Below are 23284 nucleotides of genomic sequence, written 5' to 3'. Positions count from 1 at the left end.
GGAGCCATTCCAGAATCTAGTGATTCTTGAAAGATCATTCCTAATGCCTCCACAATCTTTTCAGCTATCTCTTTCAGAACTCTGGGGTGTAGTCCATCTGGTAGAGGCGACTTATCTATCTTCACTTAGTTTTAAACTAAATGAACTCTCTTTTGCTTGTATGCTCTCATTGATTCCCCTTGTCAATCACAGTTGCATCATTCTCCCATAAGAATACTTCACCATCTTTGGGATGTATCTATTCAGCAACTCTAAATACCCCTCCAAACTGACATAGGAGTAGAATTAGGCCATTTGGTGCATTGAGTCTTCTCAGCATTTCCATTAGGGCTGCTTTATTTTCTCTCTCAACCCCATTCTCCTGCACTCTCCCCATAAACTTTGATGTGCTTACTAATCAAGAACCTATCAACCTCCACTTAAAATATACACAATGACTTGGTCTCCAGAGACATCTGTGGTAATGAATTCCAGACACTTACTGCCATTTGATACTGATGTCCATTTGGAGTCTTGTTCAAATTTAGTCACAATGATATGATTCTATTCTTCAAAATTTGTAGATTAAATTTATAAAACACAATTTTAAACACCAAAGCACAGAACACAGGTATCTAAAAAAAATCCTCAATAAAATTTTAGAGCCATTCACCAAACAACATACAAGTGGACTTGATACTGTTCCAACCAAGCAACTTTTGGGGAGGACAATATCAAATGCAAGTACATTCTGCCTGTTCATGCCCAGTCACTACATTTGTAATCTTCTTTTGAATATATTCTACTGTTAGAAATGTATGCTGAAAGATTAGCTTTATTTGTCACACGTACATTGAAATGTACCATTTGCGTCAAATCAGCGAGGATTGTGCTAGGAGCAGACTGTAAGAGTCACCACGCTTCTGATGCCAACATAGCATCCTCATTACTTACTACCCCTAATCGTACATCTGTGGAATGTGGGAGGAAAGCCTACAGTCACGGGGAGAACATGCAAACTCCTTACAGTGGTGAGAATTGAAGCCGGTTGATGATCACAGGTGCTTTAAGAGCGATTGTGGCAACTATTACACTTCTATATTGCCCCACATTAGAGAATGGAAGCACTTTTCTGGCAAAATAATACAAAACACTGAAGACTTAGTTAATCCTGTGTTGTATTTGGTTGTTAGGATTATTTGTCCGAATACATCTCTGACTTAAGCACAAACCTGCTGCTGTCATACATCTGCAAAATATTTTCCCCCACTCCTACCGAGGAACACCATCATCTGACTAACAGAAAACATGCAATGGACTTCTGTGCTTCTGCTAATAGTAGGTGACTACTATCGTCTGCAAAAAAAGTTAAACCAATTGTATAAAGTCACAATATGTCTATTTCCTCAGGGACACATTTAGAATTAACATCTATAAGATGATAATTTTATGAGCAAATGCACAATTTATCAAGCCACAGTGCATTGCATTAATACATCATTCATAACCAATGGAAAATTCCAATCCAACTTTCAATATTAGTTATTGAAATGTTGATCATCACGATGGAATTGAACTTTTCAACAGTGGAAATAAGAAACAAAAAGGGGTTTCGGGTAGTGTAGGAAAAAGCCAGGAACAATTAACTTCTATGTTTTTTTAAATATATATATATATTTTTTTAAATAGGTAATGCAAATACAAAGCAGGAGAAAATACTACATTCAACATAGACCTAAAGTTATTTAAGAACTCCAGTTTCTATTAATTACCAATATAACCACATTAATGACATAATATTTACATTGGTCATTAAGACAATGAAGTCTTGTGAACATTCTGAATTGTGCAAAAGCACAACAGTGCTCAAATGATTTCATTAAAGAATATTAAATATATACCTGTACCACACTGGTGTCCCCTGCAAAAAGAGCTTTATAGGCAGAAGCCGCCACAGACAGTGCTCCTTTCACTAGCTCACCAGCAATGCCACTATGGTGTCTATAACAGAAATCAAAAATTATAGAAAACAGATTTGAGTTTGTAAAAAATTCCAATTTGAATTACTACCAAAAATTTAAGATGGGATAATTTAAAAAAGGCTCCCTTTTTCCACACAACTTTATGCTTTCCCTGGAAAATACTGATTTGTTGCAGGCATACAGATACTTAAGACTCTAGTCACCATCTGGCTTCCCTCCAACTAAATAGCTTTTACACGTGGGAGGCCTGTCAGGAAATGCTGGTAAGATCTGAATCCAATCTTGATTTCCTCCAAGTTGGCCATGTGATAGGAGGAAACACAAGTTTGACATATTACCTGAAAGTTGGCTGGACTATGGCTGGAAGCATCTGAGGCAAGAATAACTGTGAGCAACATTTCTGTTGGTACACATAGTGGAATTTGGATCTCTGGCATAAAAGTTATCAATAAAAACATACATACACACTACACTGAACAAGTCAACTCCACTAAAGTCAGGTAGGAGGGCCTAGTGTTCTATTACAGAAGCAAACATTGGTTTAAATATGGACAATAGCATTAAAGCAGGTCCGTTGCATTTTTCTGTGACCATGGACCCAATGTTCTATCATTTCGTAAGGCTCAAACCATAGAACATGATCCAAGGAGTTGAAAAAGTGTTGACAACAAATATTGGGTTGGGGTTGATACTCTTAGGCCCAATTGAAGGGAAGGAGACGGAGAGATGTCCATTTGACTGATCAAGTCTTCAGGGGCCACGGACTATTGGGGGAGGGGATAGTGGAGGAAAAAACAGCCTCGAGGGTTTTTGTAATGGTGGAGTTGGAGAGGGAAGTGAGGAACAAATTCAGCATTTATGATTGGTGATCAAAAGCAGGGTGTGAGTTAGAATTGATGGTCTGAGTATGCAGCAAAAGGGCTGCGAAAATAACAAGGTCAGACTGACACCAAAGTAAATGGACAACTTTCATGGGTGCCCCTTCAATGCAGCATTAATAAAATATGAGTATTCTTGACTCCAACAGGGGTTCCCAACCTTTTTTAAATGCCATTAACCAAGAGGTCCATAAACCCCTGTTATAGAGTAACCATTAGTGAATAGTCACATTCAGAACACCACTATTCAGTATTTTTTTTTACAATGTTCCAAAGGTACATTATTAAATTTTAGCCATAAAATCACAACAAGAGTAAAGCTTATTAAGTAATTTTGGATTCAATTGTATACATCATACTTCTCCATAACCACAAAATGAATGAATCCAATTTATAAGCCATGATTAACAGAAAACATACAAAACAGATAGTGTTGTCACCTTAAATGTGGACATTGAAGTTGATTATTCATGGTTCTGGGTCCTTCTGCACATTCCACTTCAAAAGCTGTGGACACTGAGAACAAACAGCACAACAGTTACCTTAAAATATGATGATTTAAAGCCAGAAAAAGGTGCAGATTCAACTAGCATATTTTTCTTTTTGATTGAAAGTGCCTGAATTGAATGACTAATCAACATAACATGCTGGGCACAAGTTAAATCTGAAATGTACAAATGCTGGATCTGGAACTGATGATTGGTCAGTGGATAAGTTTAAGATTTCTTTCAGGTAAAATTGGAGTACTTTCACCACTCTCAGAGGAAAAACTTTATCAGGTACTTCAGGTATTAAACTACATACAAAGTGACATTGGGGTGTTAAATTGAAACACTGACCAAGCCTGCATTTACTTCAGGATGGTAACACTTAAGAGTTGATACACAGATGTTAAATTCCCTGACAGATGCCGCATGTACTTTGGTGATGAACATTTAGAGCAAGATCTTTTCCAAACAGGAATAAGCCAACATTTTAAGAGATAATAAAGACATATTGTCCTTACTGCTTGACTTACTTCTATTGCTTAGAATACATCTTCAAATCATTCATCAAGTTGTCAGAAACACTCTAGTAACACCTCTTCTCCTAAAACTAACAAGTGCAGCAACACTTTGCTTTACCGAAGATTACACTTTCTTTTAAAAAAGTCATAAGAACACATGAAAAAGAAACAGGAGCAATTCGTATATCCTCTTAAGTCTGCTTCACCATTCAAAAATTCATAACTCATTTAGTGGCTAGTCTAATTTGCCACGTCACAAATCCTCAGATCTTAAAAGTCTACCAAGTCTTGATAGCACTTAATAACCAAGCAGTCTGAAACAACATAGAGCCTTCATTACATTTCCAAATGCCTGACCATTATTATGAAACTATAGCCCTTACTCCTATATTTTTCAGCTCAAGGATGCATCTCTCAGTACATACCGTCAATCCCTTACCATATAATAATTACTCGTTCTTCTAACCCACGGCGTCTTTACCTTTTTAATGCCATGGGTCAATATCATAGCAAGGGGCCATGGACCACAGGTAGGAAACCCCTGTTCTAAACACAGGCATAGAAGAATGTTACTATCACTTCCTCATCCAAAGAAACAATTTAGTGCACTGACTGGAAGAAAATTTAAGGTATGGGTACTAAAAGTCTCTCTCTCTCTCTCACACACACACACACACACACTCAGATTTGACCACAATTGCACAATCTGAGCAGATATTACTTATTTTTGTATTTCAATATCCTTGAAAAGACAACAAACATTTGTCATTCTCTTGCCTCCAAAAAAAGTACTACTTGGCTATAAGCATCTTAATCTGCAAAAGGAATGGCATAACATTCCTGCAATGGCTGGCATAGCTCTGTTCAACATTATTACTGAGGACAAAACATGATATGGACTCCTCTTCCTATGTGGGTACAAGGTATCATACCTCCTGTGTCTCCTATAACAGGACCTAGTTTCATGAATCCACCCTCAAGTATATTATGTGATGAGCCAGCTGCCTTCACATTTATAGTGCAAGGATGTGCATGATGACTATATATACTGCATCTAATCAAACCTCAAGAGATAAGCACAAGGTGTCTCTTGTCTTAGCAGCTCTAGATATGTTCATACAATTGTCATTTGCAATTAGGACTAAAATTGCAGGTTAAAATGAAACATTCAAGGAGGTTTTCATTATTAGTATAGAACTCAGTGCTTGTTTTTACATTTTCATCAAAATAATTTGTTTAAAATTTCCATCATTTATTCTTATTACTGCAATACCATCAAGAGATTTACTACATCAAAATCAGGTTTAATATCACCGGCATAATTTGTGAAATTTGTAAACTTAGCGACAGCAGTACAATGAAACACATGATAAATAAAGAGAGAAAGAAATGACAGTAAATATATACATTAAATAGTTGAATTAAGAATAGTAGTGCAAAACCAGAAATGATTTTATGAAATGAGGTAGTGTTCATGGATTCAATGTCCATTTAAGAACTGGATGGAAGAGGGGAAGTTGTTCCTGAATCGCTGAGTGATAGGGTCCTTAATTCTTGGCTGCCATCGTTCCTTAAGGATGTCTTGGAAACTACAGAGGCTAGTACTCATGATGGAGCTGACTAATTTTACAACTTTCTGTAGCTTCTTTCGATCCTGTGCAGTAGCCTCCCCCCCAATAGCAGACAGTGATGCAGCCAGTCAGAATGCTCCATGGTACAAACCCCATTTCCAGAAAAGTTCGGATATTTTCCAAAATGCAATAAGAACAAAAATTTGTGATATGTTAATTCACGTTGTTACGAACCCCGTAACTGGGTCACTTACCAGCAAAGATAGAGAGGTCTGTTGAAGTCTGATGGTACTATTTTTAACAGTATTTATTAGTAAAAATACACAAAAATATCAATGCAAACATACAGATAATATATGTCGTCAATACTAAATCTAAAAGTGCGGGTATAATAATAAGAAATAAGCTCTATCGTTGTCTAGGGGATAATGTATTGTCCGATGGAAATATAAAAGTCACTCAGTTCATTCAGGCTGCAGCCTTTGGTTGGAGTCAAGAGAGATTTTTAGAAACTTGCCAGTTTTTTCTTTTTATGATTTCGATCCTTCGAGAGTTCAGTTGGTGTAGCCGGCGCTAAAGCTGTTCTTCCGTGGTAAGGCCCCAATCCCAGGCAAAGGGAAAGGACGCACGCAAGCCCTCCACCGGCTGTCACTATTAAACACTGTCACGGGATTTCTAGCGTTTCTCCTAGTGCGTCTAAAGGGGTTGTTCCCCAGACCCTCTTTTATCCTTACTCACGGGGTCTCAGATGTCAATCAGGTTGGGATGATGCAATCCCTCAACCAGCCCACTCTAGTCATCTCCTGAGGTCTTCAATGAATAGTACAGTACTCAATACACAATTCCATCTCCAAGAGACAATGGCTGTTATCTGTGGCTTTGTCTCGCTGAGGCCAGGACACATTCCAAACCTTGAGGATTCTGCGTGTCTCTCTCTCATTTCCTGGGTCCCAGACCCGAATTAATAGCGATCTTGCGATTCTCAAAAAGGAGGGGGCTACTTTGTACCCTTCGTCCCCTCAGAGTTGTGGCACAGTCGTAACAATGTGAACCCTTATTTAACCGACAAAAGTACAAAGAAAAGATTTTCAATAGTTTTACTGACCAACTTAATTGTATTTTGTAAATATACACAAATTCAGAATTTGATGGCTGCAACACACTCAACAAAAGTTGGGACAGAGTTAAAATAAGATTGAAAAGTGCACAGAATATTCAAGTAACACCAGTTTGGAAGACTCCACATTAAGCAGGCTAATTGGTAGCAGGTGAAGTATCATGACTGGGTATAAAAGTAGTCCATCAAAGGCTCAGTCTTTGCAAGCAAGGATGGGTCGTGGCTCACCCCTTGGTGTCAAAATTCGTGAGAGAATTGTTAATCAGTTCAAAATGAACATTTCCCAACGCAAGATTGCAGAGAATTTAGGTCTTTCAACATCTAAAGTACATAATATTCTGAAAAGATTCAGAGAATTCAGAGACATCTCAGTGTGTAAAGGGCAAGGTTGGAAACCACTGTTGAATGCGCGTGATCTTCGAGCCCTCAGGCGGCACTGCCTAAGAAACTGTCATGCTACTGTGACAATTATAGCCACCTGGGCTCGGGAGTACTTCGGAAAACCATTGTCACTTAACACAGTCTGTCGCTGCATCTAGAAATGCAACTTGAAACTGTATTACACAAGGATGAAGCCATACATCAACTCTATGCAGAAACGCCGGCGAGTTCTCTGGGCCTGAGCTCATCTCAGATGGACCAAAAGACTGTGGAAATGTGTGCTGTGGTCTAGTTTTCGGAAAAAACGGGCGTCCAGTTCTCCGTGCCAAAGATGAAAACGACCATCCTGATTGTTATCAGCGAAAGATGCAAAAGCCAGCATCTGTGATGGTATGGGGGTGCATCAGTGCCCATGGCATGGGTGAGTTGCATGTATGTGAAGGTACCACTGACTCTGAGGCATATATTAGGATTTTAGAGAGACATATGTTGCCATCAAGGTGACGTCTCTTACCAGGACGTCCATGCTTATTTCAGCAGGAATATGCCAGACCACATTCTGCACGGGCTACAACAGCGTGGCTTTGTAGACACAGAGTGCGTGTGCTTGACTGGCCTGCTGCCAGTCCAGATCTATCTCCTATTGAAAATGTATGGCGCATCATGAAGAGGAGAATCAGACAACAGAGACCACGGACTGTTGAGCAGCTGAAGCCTTATATCAAGCAAGAATGGACAAAATTTCCAATTGCAAATCTACTACAATTAGTATCCTCAGTTCCAAAATGATTAAAAAGTGTTATTAAAAGGAAAGGTGATGTAACACAATGGTAAACATGCCTCTGTCCCAGCTTTTGTTGAGTGTGTTGCTGCCATCAAATTCTAAATTTGTGTATATTTACAAAATACAATTAAGTTGGTCAGTAAAACTATAGAAAATCTTTTCTTTGTACTTTTGTCAGTTAAATAAAGGTTATCGTAAATTCACATATCACAGATTTTTGTTTTTATTGCATTTTGGAAAATATCCCAACTTTTCTGGAAATGGGGTTTGTACATTTGTAAAAGCTTGAGTGTTTAGATGACAAACCAAATCTCAACTCTTGATGAAATATAGTTGCTGTCTTGCCTTTTTTATAGCTGCATTGATATATTGGGACCAGGTTAGATCCTCAGAGATCTTGACACCCAGGAACTTGAAACTGCTCACTCTCCCGTGTTCCCCTGTCCTATTCTTCTTGAAGTCCACAATCAGCTCTTTGGTCTTACTGACATTGAGTACAAGGTTGTTGCTGCACCACCATTCAACAAGCTGGTATATCTCACTCCTGTATGCCCTCTCATCTCCATCTGAGATTCTGCCAACAATGGTTGTATCATCAGCAAATATATAGATGGCATTTGAGCTGTGCCCAGCCACACAGTCACGGGTATGGAGAGAGTAGAGCAATGGGCTAAGCACACACCCGAAGTGCACTAATGTTAATAATCAGCGAGGAGGAGATAATATTATCAATCCGCACAGACTGTGGTCTTCTGAATTGGAATCAAGGATCCAATTGCAGAGAGAGGTAATAACAACTTTTCAAAATCAACAGTACTCTCAGTACTATTCAACAAACTTCAAAACCTGGGCCTTTGTACCTTCCTCTGCAACTGGATCCTTGATTTCCTCAATGGGAGTCCACATAACATCACCACCCTGCTAACAATCAATACTGACGCACCTCAAGAATGCATGCTTAGCTCACTGCTCTGCTCTCTGTGAATATGCTCCACTCATGACTGTGTGGCTAGGCACAGCTCAAATGCTATTGATAAATTCGCTAATGACACAACTGTTGTTGACAGGATCTCAGATGGTGATGACAAAGCATACAGGAGTGAAATACATTGGGTGGCTGAGTGGTGTCACAACAACTACCTTGCATTCAACATCAATAAAACGAAGGAATTGATTGTGGACCTCAGGAAGGGGATGTTGGGAGAACACATGCTGGTCCTCTTTGAGGGGTCAGCAGTGGAAAGGTTCCGGGCATCAACATTTCTGAGGATCTATCCTGAGCCCCAACATATTGATAGCAATCACGAAGAAGGAATGCCAACAGCTATACTGTCGCACAACAATAAATTTCACATCAGTGATAATATATCCGATTCTGAAACTGAGAACTTGAAGGAAAGATATCCAAGAGGATACGGGGACAACAAAACATTGGAGACATTCTTGCAGCAGAAAATGTATTGTTAAATAATAATTATATACATTACCATTTCTTTGTTGATGAACAGTTGAATTAACTGGTGGATTCTCTACCTCAGGCATTTCTGGCACATCAGAGTGAACCTCACTTGAATTTAAAGTTCCAGCATCATTCCTTCAATTGCAGAACAATTACACAGAATTATTTTCTGCTGTCTGGTGACTTTCCTTCACCAGAAAACAAATTAATTTATTATGGTTAAATGCCTCAAGCCCATGGGAAAAAAGGAAAACTAATAAATACTGGGGACGGAAGGTCCTGACAATCTTAATGACAGGGCCCACCTTAACAAAGAAAGCAATGCTCACTGTTTGACAGTTTGCCTTTCCTGCTTAGAAAATCAAGTGCACTGAATAGGTGCAGCAGGAAGGTGCTAAAGACTGTTTGTCACTAATCCCCTACTGAAAACTTCAGATGTGCCCCGAGATTCAACCCATAAGCCACTGAAAACCATTGGTATTCCTTTCAGAGGTTGGGGCTGGAGGTGCAGAAGTCAGAAGTCCAACTGAGAGTATAGAATTGCCAAAGGGGCAAGTAGATAGATGGTGGTGCTTGGGGACTAGGGAAATAAATGGGAAAGGGAGAGAAAGGAGATGCACTCGAAAATTTTGGAAGGAATCGGAATCAACACCAACATTACAATTGGAGACAATGATAAAGGACCCACTACCAGATCTCAGGCAACTGAGTGATCAAGGACCCACTTGGACACCTGAAGTTTCAGTGATGGGCTGTTGGATGGTAACTGGTCTGTGCTAAAGTTTGTAATTAATTTACTGGCAGGTGTCTTAGCCTAGCCTCATTCAATTCAAACCAGTTTTTGGGGAGGTTCTCATTCTTCTTCCACAAGGGCAAATCACTAAATCAGCTGTTTTTATTATTTCTCTGCCATTGCCCTGGCTCACAAATAATATCTGTTTCAGAGTGTGACTTGTACTATTTGCTAATCTTTTGCTCTTTACAGATCTATAGAAACATTAACCATTTTTCAAGATCGCATACTCTCCTTTTCCTTATCAATTTCCAGGTTCCCTTTAATGAAGATAATTTCCTAGCCCTCAGGCTTATTGTCCTATTTGACAATATTATAAACCTTTTTCTTTGATTGAATACTAACTGGACTTCCCCTGTTAGCCATGCATATCTATATCATTTATCGATTGAGTTTTTTTGTGCCTTAAGATAGGCATAGATATGCTGCAAACAATGAATTAATTAATTCATTGCTCCTTTACCACCATACCTCTTAAATACAATATTCCAATCTATCAGTCAGTTTACACTTTATACCTACAACTAGAATTAAAGCTCTGTTTTCAGATTGAACAGAACATTGACATAACATTCTATGATGCTTTATGTACAGGCCCCTTAAAGGCCAATTTAAGTAATCTCTTTTCACTGCACATTACTAGATCAAAAATAGCCTGTTTGCTCATTTGTTCCTCAAAATACTGATCTAGAAAAACATCTCGTGCAATTCATGAAAAGACTTGACTATACTTTCTGCCCTTACTGTTTATAAGCTCCATGTAAACTGATTCTGCTTCTGGACTTTGAGCTGAGATTTCCCCCATCTAATGCCATTATCACATCCTTTAGAAACATAGAAAACCTACAGCACAATACAGGCCCTTCGGCCCACGAAGTTGTGCCCAACATGTCCCTACCTTAGAAATTACTAGGCTTATCTATAGCCTTCTATTTTTCTAAGCTCCATGTACCTAATTAAATGTCTCTTAAAAGACCCTATCGCATTCGCCTCCACCGCCGCCAGCAGCCCATTCCATGCATTCACCACTCTCTGTGTAAAAAAAAACTTACCCCTGACATCTCCTCTGTACCTACTTTATTACCAGAGCTATTCTGCTTCCTCTTCCATTTTGCCCATACATCTTGGATTAACTGTCCTGGAATATTTAATTCCCAACCTTGAATGCTTTGCTATCTCATCTCTGTATTGGCTATTAGAGTGCACCCATTTTTATGGGCACCAGTAATACATTGTTGTGAATAATTGTGTGCTATCAATATCTTTTTTAAACCTCTATACTCTGAATTTTAACTTTAATTGAGGCATATTCCTGTATTTACGATCTATCCCTTCCTGGCAGACTTTTGTTATTATTCCTCAGGATTAAAAGACAAAAATGTCCCAAAGCAATTTGAGCCACATGATAAACTTCTAATATTAATTTCACTCAAGTGGAATGAAGAGCCTCGGCCCAAAACATCAGCTGTTTATTTCCCTCCATATAGATGCTACCTGGCTCTTCCAGCATTTTGCATGTGTTACCTTTGTTCGTGCAATGGAGCAGACAGCACTTCTGGTTTAAGGGGCTCCATTTCCAATGTCTGAGATATACAAAATACATCATTAATGTTATGCAACTGAGACTTGTTTTCACTGACAGCGTTTTCATTCTCAGAGACGTCCGCATCGGATACCACTTCTATCTCCTCCTCCTCCTCCTCCTCCTCCTCGTCTTCTGGCTGGGAAAGGGCAGAGCTATACATTGAGTCTCCTAGAGGACGACTTGTATCAAAACATTCAGGTAAGATGATAATGTAGTCCTCAGAACAGTCAGAAGACCCCTGACTTTCTATTTCATACTTCTCTTCTTCAAAGCATTCACTGACATCATCAGCTGCATCAGATTCAATGTTATCTAAGGGCCAAAAGCAAATAATCATGAATTCACTGGGAATCATATTATCTTTCTCAAATTACATTTTAAAGTGAACGCAAAGGAAATCAATGATACAGATTCTTTACAAAATATTGTTCAGTTATTTGATTGTACAGATCAATTATAATCGGACAACAGAGAGATATTTAGACAACAATGTACAGTATTGATCTCCTTAAGTGGTTCAGACAAGATTTACTAGACTAATACATGGAATTGCTAGGTCATCTTATGTAGGAAAGATTGTATAGGCTAGCCCTGTATCCTCTCAAATCTAGAAGAGTGAAAAGGCAACAAGATTTATGTATACAAAATTCTGAGGGGTCTTGGTAAGCTAGATATGAAGAGGATGTATCCTTGAGGGAGAATTAAGAACCGCCCATTAAAGACAGAATTTAAAATGTTATTTTCTTCTATGAAGATCACAAATCTTCAGCAATCTTGCTTCAAAAAGCAGTGGAAACAGAAGCTGAAGCTTTGAATATTTTAAAGTGGGGATAAAAAAATATTTGGCAATCAAAGGGCTAGAAATTTATTACTGGTACAAATATGACATTTACAACATTCAGGTATATTTCTTTCCCACCCTGGTCAGACATCTGTATTACAGACAATTTACAGTAACAAAAATTGGAGGCAACTGGAGTGCCTGCAGGAACCTCACAACAACATGCAAACTCCATGGATAGCACCCAAGACACAGATCACACCTTGGTTGTTATACAGCTGCAGCAGAGCACAATCTCATGGAAATAGAGCAAAACAGTGAGTGTAGCTAAATTTTGAAAGAACTTCTTTTCTAATGTTGCATTGGTTTTATAGTAGATTTAAGATATAGGTCTCCACTCACTAAATGAGCTCGATCTGATGATATACCTATGCTCACCAGAACTTGTAACATGCAGCAATTAAGAAATTATGGAAAGTGAATAGTAGGTCTCAAGGAGTTAGTGTGACATTTCCTAATTATAACAAGTATCCATTGTCACTCACCCCCCCCCCCCCAATATTGTGACCAGCATTATTCAAAGTAGAAAATTGTCCTCTGAGACCAACCTTCCTCTTTAACAAATACACCTCTAGCTTTATTATTCTTATTAAGGATTATTACCTTGCTTTTATTTTCAATGCTTTCTAAAATAAATATGCTTAGTTTCTTACTGCAACATTCTGTCATGGATTAAACATGAAATCAAAATGGCATCTATTGTTGCTCAGGTTACCTTTATCCTGAGGTATCTCAGTGCAAAGTTTTGACTGCCCTGTTGTCACAGTGATTTGGTCAGCTGTACATTCAGTGTTATTAATAGCAGAGCTGGAGATTTCTTGCATTTCCTGGGAGGTGTCTGTTCAAATATGAAAGACATTAATAACGATAATTAAAGAGAACAGTGACAATTGTGTGCATGTTGAGAGTACAGGAATAATGCTTTTTCTTCCTTTCAATTTGTCTGACAGCACACATAATAAAACAGAAATTTTTAACATCTTCAGTGTTTCCTCATTGAGTATTTAAATGCAACATGTTTATGCAGGGTTGAGAATTGTAAATGTTATTTACAAAGTGCTGCACCTAGTCCAAATACTTCCTGCACGTAGTCCAAATACTGGGAAGGTCTTCTGACCCACTTTAAAGAAAAATCAATTCAAAGTTACAAACTTGAGTAATTCCAGAATGTTTTCATTCTCCATTCTTAACAGAATGAACTCTCTTCTATACTTAGCTGAAGTATCACAAAGTATAACTAAATAATTAGGAAGCAATTCAATAACTCATATACAAGATACTTTGGAAACCATCATTTCATAGCAGTGAAGCAGTCCAAATTGTGCACTGAAGTACAAAAAGACAAAATTATTTGAGGAAAGTTGAAGGGAGAAGGAGAAGGTGGTGGGGAGAATTTTAGGAATGTCAAAACTGTAATACTCCAGAAGGAAAGACACCATATCATGAAACTAAAATTATTATAAGAGTTTGTTTTAAAATGAAAATCCATCTGTTGATATAATTATTTTAAATGGTTTATAAACTGATAGTTTTAAATCAAACAACAACTCAAATGGAAAATAAAAGAAACTAGGATGGTGCATCAAAAAACTTTAAGTACTTTTCCCATTTGGGAATATAATTCTGATACCAAATATAAAACAACAATGATTGCAAAAAGAACCACTTTTAAGTGGTTAAATAAATACGACACCAAACTACCCCTCCAGGGCAATTTTAGGAACTCAGCTTTCAATTTTGCAGACCACAAATTATCATACTTTCCACGGAATGGCAATAACATTTATGCCACTATTGTTTCTGCTGCTAAAGAGGGCTCTTATCCATTATAAATACTCACTGTCTGCTTTACCCCTGCGGCGTGGGACCAAATCAGGAGTCTCATCTAAAGCTAGAGAACGGATAACAGTCTCGCAAACAAATTGAGTCCCACTGATGTCCTCCTCTCCTTCCTCTAAATGAGGATGATCTGTTGGCAAAGAAAAGTAGGATGTGAATCAGAAGATAGTTGACATTAATTAATAAAGACAATTTTTAAACTAGATTACTAATACATATAGAAATTATCATTTTCAGTAAGGATTTTCAAAAATACAATTTAAAGAAGTTGCCATACAGTAATTGTTAAGAATAAAGCCATTTCGTTTACTATAATTAATACTCTTCAAAGCACTGACATGATAATAAATACGCTGTGATATCTAGCTTGATAGATTAACAGTTGCAGTTATTCATGGAATTGAATCATCTGTTGAATTTATTTTTAACTCATTCTTATGATGTTGATGTCATTTACTATCAAATGTTAATAGCCTTTAAAGTATTAAAATTCAACTACCAAGTTGCCTGGATACAAACATGGGATGGGGGAGGGAAAATTCTCCTTTTCACAAAGAACTGTGCTTGTCTTATATATCTGTAACCTATATAGTCATCATATTTTGAGTTATTAGCCCAAAAATGACTAGATTTATTGAATTCAGTCATTTCCCCTTTGTTCATTTTCTGTCAACACTTCATTTAAGAATAACTTAGCAAAGGCAACCAACAGAAAAAGAATGTGAACTCATCTATTTTTTAAAAATCTCCAAAATTAAAAAAAAAGTGTTTTTTCTTTCTTTTGCCTGCTAGCTGCAGAAATTTCCAGTTACAATTTCCAGTTCAGTTATTTTAATTTTTTTTTAATTTGAAGGAAAATTCTGACTGGTAAAAATCCAAATGGAGCATTGGAGACAAATTCAAGTATTCTGACTGCAATCTTTATTGGCTTAGTTTCACTGATAATCATATCATTTTTTTGGGGTCGTTATTTTATTTAAAAGGTTTGGTAGCGTAACCAGCAGAAATTCAGTGTGCTGTCCTTATGCAAATAAGAGGAGGAAGGAATTGCTGAAATAAATTCAACTGCAATATCCCCCCCACCCACCCACAGTTACTGTATGCAATTAAAAAAACCCTTTCCTTGAGTGACACATTGCAACAACTACTTCAGGATCATTCATGTCCCACAGGAACTTGGTTGGGCACTTCTGAACAACAGTCATACTGGCAACTCCAAATGCAACTTCTGCAGCAACTCTGCACAGACCACCGTTGCTATACAAATGGTGTTTTATGGATGATCACAAGCAAACTTGGAACAATCATTTATATATTAATACAATGCGGAGCAGGCCCTTCAAGCCATGCTGCCCCGGCAACCCCCAAAAAGCCCCATTAACCCTAACCTAATCACAGGACAATTTACAATGGCCAATTAGCATACCCGGACTACGAAAGGAAACCGGAGCACCCGGAAAACCCATACATTCCACAGGAGGGCGTACAGAGAGTCCCTATGAATGGCAACGGGATTGAATGTACAACAGTATGCCCGAGCTGTAATAGTGTCGTGCTAACTGCTATGCTACCCTGGCACTCACACAATAACCTTTGGGCATTCCAGGAACAACTAGGTTTACTAACCAGTGTTGGACAAGGACAAATAGTTAAATGAGTTACTTTCATCCCATGGACTGCATGTTCATAGTGCCCATCCAATTTTCATTCCTGATTCCACATATAAACCCTGAGTCTTGGGCTCAGAATTACCATCTGCCAATTCCCATCAGCAATTTTGCCAGCACCTGATCTTGCAATGAACCTGCTGGCTCCTGATCTGATTCCCACATTATCTAAAATACCAGTCTAATCTATTACCTCCACTGTTTCCAAACTGCAAAGCCATGATAACCATCTGACCTCAACTTCTGCCATATTGCTGATCCAGTAAATCCGCTTGGGCAATTAACTATCACACTCAGTTGTACAGCACAGAAACAGGCTCTTTGGGCTAAATAGTCCATGCCAAGCGACCCAGTCTCCACAATAATTATCAACTGGCACTTTTTCAGCACTGCAAAGTGCCATTTCTGATCACTTGCATGTGGAACACTGCTGCTGCATCCATCTTCAGCCCATCATTTGTCCAAAGGAGGCAACAAGAAGCTTGGATAAACCAAGTAGAACAAATGAAAATCAAACAAAACCACAGATGCCGGAAATCCAAAATAAAAATCAGAAAATAATGGAAACTCTCAACATCTGCAGAAAGAAATTTTGGCGCCACCCCTGCTGAGTGTTTTCAGCATTTAGTTTTTATTTCAAATATATACAACACCTAATTATGGGAATGCAAGTCACACATTCTTGTTAGTATAAATATTTGTGGTTATTAAAGACAGATTCTTCCTCAAGTACATTAAATAACTGAAAATTTCTTCTCCTAAATAGCAAAACGAAAATTGCAATTGAATTTTTTTTAAATCAAGTACATCATTTTAAAATGAAAGTTAAGTGTTCCATACCCAACCGTGACTTGAAGTTAGCTTCATTTTCCTCTTCAATCTGAACAAGACCGGGCTTCTCAATTAGTGGACCATCATAGGGTAAAGGTGACATGCATGGGGTCATATCTTGGAAATAAAAGCAGTATTTTAAAATTGGAAAGCTGCAATATCCAAAGAAATGTATATCTCAACTCTTTGTTTTAATATTTCATAAAGTAACAAGAGATATCCAAGCTGCAGTCTCTTGTAGCATTTGAAAAAGTGAAATATTTCATTAAGGGATATCAATCTAAACAAGTTGTTGGGTCCTGGATATCATTTAAGAGCTTGAGCGTTAGAGCTCCACCAATAGGGTAATTGATGGTTAAGCACGGACATTGTGGGCTGAAGATCCTGTTTGTGTGCTGTATTTCTTTAAGTATAGACCACCCTTGGAGTATTGTGCTCAGTTCTATTTGTCTCGTTATAGGGTGTATGTGGAAGCTTTAGAGAGGGTGCAAAGAAGAGTTACCAAGATGCTGCTTGAATTAGTGAGCATGTCTTATAAGGTCAAGAGAGCTCATACTTTTCTCTTTGGAGCAAAGGAAGGTGAGAGGCTGCTTGATAGAGGTGGATAAGAATGTAAGAGGCATAGATGGCCAGTGCCTTTTTCCCAGGATGGCAATGGAATGGAATACCAGAGGACATTTTTTTAAGGAAAGTTTAAGAAAGATGCCAGAGGTAGTTTTTTTTCTTTTTACACAGTAAGTGTTTGGAATGAACTGCCGGGCATGGTGGTTAAGACTCTTAAAATGGGCACATGGTTGAAAGAAAATGGAGGGCTATGGACAATGCAGCAGGGAAGGGTTAGATTGATCATGGAGGAGGTTAAAAGGTAAGCAAGCACAACACTGTAGGTGGAAGGGCCTGTACTATGCCGTATTAATCTATGTTCTAAAAGAATTTGAAAATTCTTGTTGCAGAAATACTTTTAAGAATTACAGCAGAAAAACCACTTAGCCCAACTGTTCCGTGCCAATGGTTATGATGCTTGTGAGCTGATTCCCACTTACCTTCATCTATTCCTGATAACCATCTATTCGTAACTTCATGTGCTGAAGTCACTTCTTCTAACATGCATCCCTACAATTGACCTCAACAGCTCCACTGAGTACTGTACTAAATTTCTTTGTAAATTCTTGTCTCAAATTCTTAACGATCAAAACTAGCTTTGGATTCATTTACAAGTGATATTTTCTTTACATACACAATATCAAACTTTGAAATAATTTTAAGGAATTCTATACTTATTCATCCCCTCAACCTTCACTTTCCCAGAAAAGAAGCAACAGACCATATGTACTTATTTAGAGGTACAGCATCTAACCTGACCGTTCCCAGTCCAATGAGCCACACCACCCAGTAACCCATCTATTTAACAGTGGCCTAACACAAGACAATTCACAACGACCAATTAACCTACTAACCAGTACATCTTTGGAGACTGGGAGGAAACTGGAGCATTCAGAGGAAACGTACCCGCTCACAGAGAAGGAAATACAAACTTATTACAGATATCATTGGAATTGAACTGCGAACTCTGACACCCCAAGTTGTAATAGTGTCACGTTAACCGCTTCATTCTGTTCGTAATAGATAGTTCTTCCACATGTAATCCATAATGAATACCAGAACCTCATATCACAGATCTGCAAACTGAGTAATTCTAATAAAATTTAAATTGCGTGCCATGGTAGTGGAGCGGTTAGTGTGACGCCACTGCAAATTTCCAGCATCTGCAGTATTTTGGCTCGGTGAAAACCTCTTTCACCTACTAGGACAATTTTACCATGGATATTTCAGATAATTTTGGGATTAAAATATGATCAAAATGACTCCAATGCCAAATTCAGACTAAGTTTCCGCTTCACGACAGTTAATCATGGAGTTGCATAATTTATTTTCCAAATCATCTCCAACTCCTTTTTTAAGGATATTCAGTGTCTAATATCTTACCAACTGGGGTATTGTTTGGAACATGTTCCATTTCCTGCACAATATTTATGTCCAATAGTTCAAATGAAAGCAGGTCCTGGAACATCAAACAAACATAGTGAACTTTTAGTGCAGTCATCATCTCACATAGTGCACTCAAAATTAAACATTTGGAATGAACATATAATTGCATGTGCAAAGGCAGAAAAGCTTGGTTTAAGAATGGACTCTTAAACCCAAGAGGGGGGTGATTTTTAAAATGGGCAAGTTTGTGGATTAGAAAGAGTAACATTCAGCCCAAATTGGAAAACTGATTCTAAACTACTGAAGTCTGGATTGTGAAAATACGGCATCTGACAACCAAACTGTTCACAAGAAGTGAAATGGCATTGCAAATGTGTTAGCCAAGTTTTCTACTTTAAGTTGCAGGTTTTACAGTGGGAAGCCTAGATTTCCAAGAATCAGTAAACTTCATTGAAGGAAGGCAAGAGCAGTTTTTATAGTATTGAGTCATTTACAGCTTTCATAATATTTTAATTGCCTTTACAATGTTGCTCGCAGATTAGGAGGTATAGAAGGGCTACTCTCTGGTGTCCAGGATTCTTCTACTAACAGATGACCTCTAAAACTGCAGCCCCATGGATCAGGTACTCCTTTCCTTCTTTGGCCACACACAAAAAAAAATCATCACTGTAGGTGAGGCCTTTTCCGTACTTAGCAGCTGACAGGATGGCAAGTCTATGATTCAGACTGACCTCCAGCTGAAAAAACTTTTCCAGGATCAAAAGGCATGTCCCACTAAGTTAAAGTCTCACAGCACCCAAGAATCACTGGACTTTGGATTTCTTGACGCAAATGATCCCATCTCTGCATAATCTGTCTCAATGAAGTATGATCTAATTATTTTGAATGTGAAAGGAAAAATATACTTTCTATAGTCCAGGTTTTGCTACATACTATACCTGTGCAGTCAGAAGGTCTACAGATGGCATCAATGTGTAAAATTCCCTATTCTGGTCCTTATGCTTAAGCTTGGGCAATGCTATAGTTGCTGTTTTTGCTGCCTCTGCTTCCTCAATCTCCAATGCAATTGGATACTTCCCAGAGTCTGCCGTCACAAATGGCTTTTTCTTAAAAAAAAAAACAACTTTTAATCAGTCAGGTACATAAAAATTTACCTATCATTTAATTATGACAATAAATATATTAGATTAAAAATTCAGTATTCCTTTCTTTAAAAAAAGAAACAAATCAACACCAGGAGTAGGTTATTTGCCCAACTGTGCCTTCTCTACCATTCAGTAAGATCATAGTTGATCCTATGCCACTGTTGCCACTCAATGTCTAACTTGTCAAGAATTCAGAAATGGTTTGAATTTAGCCTTTAATATATTCAATATCTGAACAACCTGAGCACCAAGAAGATAGAGAATTCCAAAATCCAAGACCACTCTCTCTCATTGAGATTAGGCTGCCTACTTTTAAACTCTAGCCAGAGTATATGGCCTTTTTGCATCTACCCCATAATTCCTCTCAAAAATTTAAGATTTAAAAAAAATTCAAATGTTAACTTATATTTCTGACAACCTGTCCAATCTGTTTCTGGATGATGGCCTGTGCAAAATAATTGCCTGAAAACAAGTCTGTAATTTCACTGTCCCCTGATGTGAAGCCACATCTCTTCATGTACAGGCTTAAATATGTTGCTTTGTACTCATTCTGTTCAATTTGTCTATCACCGTTCATGTACCTTTGAATCCTTATGAAGGTACTTCCCCCTTATGGATATAAAAGCAATGCCTGCCATTCTCTTCAGGGTTTGAATACTCCCTCATATCATAGTATATATAAAAAAAATCAAAAGTGTGGCCTGACTGCTGCACTGTACTGTCTTAACATAATTTCTTCATATCTCTACTCGTGTAACTGTTCAGCTCTCCATTTGTTTAGATGAATACTATTCTGGATGCCAAGTGCATTTCATCTAGTAAATACACATTCATTACAAAGGGTGCAGGAAAGGTTTCAGGAAGTGTGGGAAATATTTTCTTATTTTGAATGAACTTGCATTCTCATCCAAAATATCAATGTGCAGCATAACCTGGTGAAATTGCACAAAAAAGAGCTAAAATTTCATTCTGTTCAAAAATAACTTACCCTAAAATATTTTCTACCTTTAAACTTTAGAAACACACACAAGGGAATCTACATTGAAATTAGTGAAAAAAAAATGAAAAGAAAACCATAACCAAATAATAAACACAGCCAAACAATATGGCAGAACCATGTTGTACAAAATATAATAGGATGCAATGATGGGACTATTGACTTTAGTGACTATTTCTAGTTCTTCCTCTAAATGTTGTGAAGAAGTTTGTAGAGGTAATCCTACAGCAGAAGGGATTTAAGCTCTAGGCAATTGTCAACAGAAATCAGATCAAACCAAATTCTGAAACAGCTCCAATCATGGGATTATTAAACAAAAATATTTTTTTAAATAAAGGACTTCAACCATTTCCAAGCCAAATCAAAGCACTTTGGAAATGCAGCCAAGCATTACTAGCGAAATTCACCCATATGCTCAGAACCCCAATAAGTCCCCAACTTAAAACTGCCATCTCCAAAAACGCTAGTGATCTACCAATTTTGTTGCTTTTTTGTTGATTATCACCATTTTGACTCCAACCTGTGCTTCAATCTTCACAATTTATCCCTCTCCCACCCCTCCTAAAACCACCAGATATTGCTTGCTCCTTTCACCCTTGCCTTAACCTAACTCTCTACCAACCACCCTCCAGCTTCAAATTTGTTTGCTGACCACTTCCTTGGATAATCTTTCTTGCCAAACTTTTTCTGAACTATTTTGCCTGCTGACATCTCCCACCCGACCTCATCCACTTATCCAAGTGCCAACTTGATTACAGGCCCAAATCAAACTCTAATCTACCAGTGAACTCTTTCTCCTGATGACCACTTAATTTCCCAGGTGTAACTCAATTCTGGTCAATATGTTTACAACAAGTATATAATATCCTTTCTGTAGTGTCAGGGACCTTGGGCCTCTAATACTAGTGAGCTTGCAACAGCAAGTGTACTAGAATTTCTAGGCCAATCAGTTTTAACAAAATGGAGCAATCAACAAACCAAATTACTAAAAAATTGGTTATCAATAAACAGTTAGAGTACGTTAAAGGGGTACTTTAAAGTCAATTAAATCTAGCTTTGAACAGGCAATGAAGCTGCTAATTCAATTGCTGTTCTACAAGAGTTATCTTGTCTCTCTTAATTGCTATTTCCTAATCCTTGCTGAAGATGTGAACCTTCCTGAAGGAGAAATAGTGTGAGTTATAAAACATCCCAACACGAAGTCTGGGATAAATCAGTGGCTTGATGTTTATGGATGGGTCTCCCTCTGAAGGGACCAGACTTCCCAAGTACCATGGAGCTGCTCCATGATCCCTGGTGAATTTCCAGCAGGATAACTTGACATAAAAGAACAAGGCTCTTCTATCTTCAGCAAGAAATAATATTAAACTGGAAGTGGGGAAGATATCTTTTTGAACTGAAAGATCTTATGGTGGCTAATGGGGACATTGCATAGACATCTACTAAGACCAGTGAGAACTTAAACTCCCAAAATCTCCTCCACCAATTGTAGAATGATGAATGCTGGTATTGAATTAATGGCACCAATGTCCAGAGTTCACTTAGAACCCAGTTAACTTGAAAGCACCAACCCAGGAAGGAGCAAAATACAGCCAAATGAATCAAGGCTGCAACTGCCTCACTCACACCGGGGGGAAAAGAAACATACAAATTTTGTCCCTCATCTTAGCTTGTATGAAAAACAACTGCTTGGTGAAATTACTTAGTCCTAGTAACAATAACACCACTGTTAATTGTACAGAGGGAGAACAAATTATAAAAGACCAAACAAGTTCTTGCTAGTAAAACAATTTTAAAATGTCAAATTATTTGTAGAATCATGCAATGAGAATTTTGGCAACAAATAATTTTGTCAAGGCACATAGATTCTTTTAAGCACTGCACTCTTTATTTCACTAAAACATGCATCTGTAGCCAGATCCTACTGTAGTTATCATTACTGTGGTTTCTTCTTCTGGAACAGGTTGATCCTGAGTCTCTGAAGCCAAGGGAACTTCTTCCTATAGAAGAAAACATCCAAATTTATTAACTTGGGGGAAATCCAAGCACCTCATCATCATTTACTGAAATAACTTCATGATTATTCTGAGCCAGGAATTCTCAGGTTTCATTTGGTTGGGATTGAGTCTGCCATGGAGAATGGGCAGATCCATCAGGATAACAGCAGGTTAGAGGAAAACTACATTTTTATTTAGACTTAAGACTGCAGTGCTTAGGTGAGAAAGAAAAGAGGTCATTTGGGATAAAACTGGAAAATCATCAGGCCTCGCCCAGAGTTGTGCAAAATAATCCACACAGTTAAGCAGGGAGACGATGTGAACAAGATGAAGTAGTACAACCTAGATTTGAGTTATTGAGTCTGTCTTCAGGTGTCAAACACAAAACAGATATTCTAGTTATAAAATCACATTGAAAAGATATCCATGTTAAAACAGCTTTG

At 37.9% G+C, this 23284-nt stretch overlaps 1 protein-coding gene across 3 annotated transcripts in view; it reads right to left on the bottom strand.

Moving 5' to 3' along the window:
* Positions 1–23284, bottom strand: part of nbr1a (NBR1 autophagy cargo receptor a) — a 54224-nt gene that overhangs the window by 6467 nt on the left and 24473 nt on the right. Inside the window, exons 12-21 of one of the 3 annotated variants that reach the window (XM_059956521.1) lie at positions 22770–22844; positions 19641–19808; positions 18700–18775; positions 16723–16830; positions 14217–14345; positions 13092–13214; positions 11475–11847; positions 9186–9292; positions 3280–3355; positions 1881–1980 (exon numbers count right to left, since the gene is read on the bottom strand). In XM_059956521.1, coding sequence (XP_059812504.1) covers positions 1881–1980; positions 3280–3355; positions 9186–9292; positions 11475–11847; positions 13092–13214; positions 14217–14345; positions 16723–16830; positions 18700–18775; positions 19641–19808; positions 22770–22844 — 1335 coding nt within the window. The remainder of the gene's footprint in view (positions 1–1880; positions 1981–3279; positions 3356–9185; positions 9293–11474; positions 11848–13091; positions 13215–14216; positions 14346–16722; positions 16831–18699; positions 18776–19640; positions 19809–22769; positions 22845–23284) is intronic. The other 2 variants (XM_059956522.1, XM_059956523.1) reach the window with 2 other exon arrangements.

Source organism: Hypanus sabinus, chromosome X1 (assembly GCF_030144855.1).
Source record: "Hypanus sabinus isolate sHypSab1 chromosome X1, sHypSab1.hap1, whole genome shotgun sequence".
NCBI classification, from domain to species: domain Eukaryota; kingdom Metazoa; phylum Chordata; class Chondrichthyes; order Myliobatiformes; family Dasyatidae; genus Hypanus; species Hypanus sabinus.
Note: the sequence above shows the minus strand (reverse complement) of the source record. Positions and strands in the feature narration are given on the sequence as shown.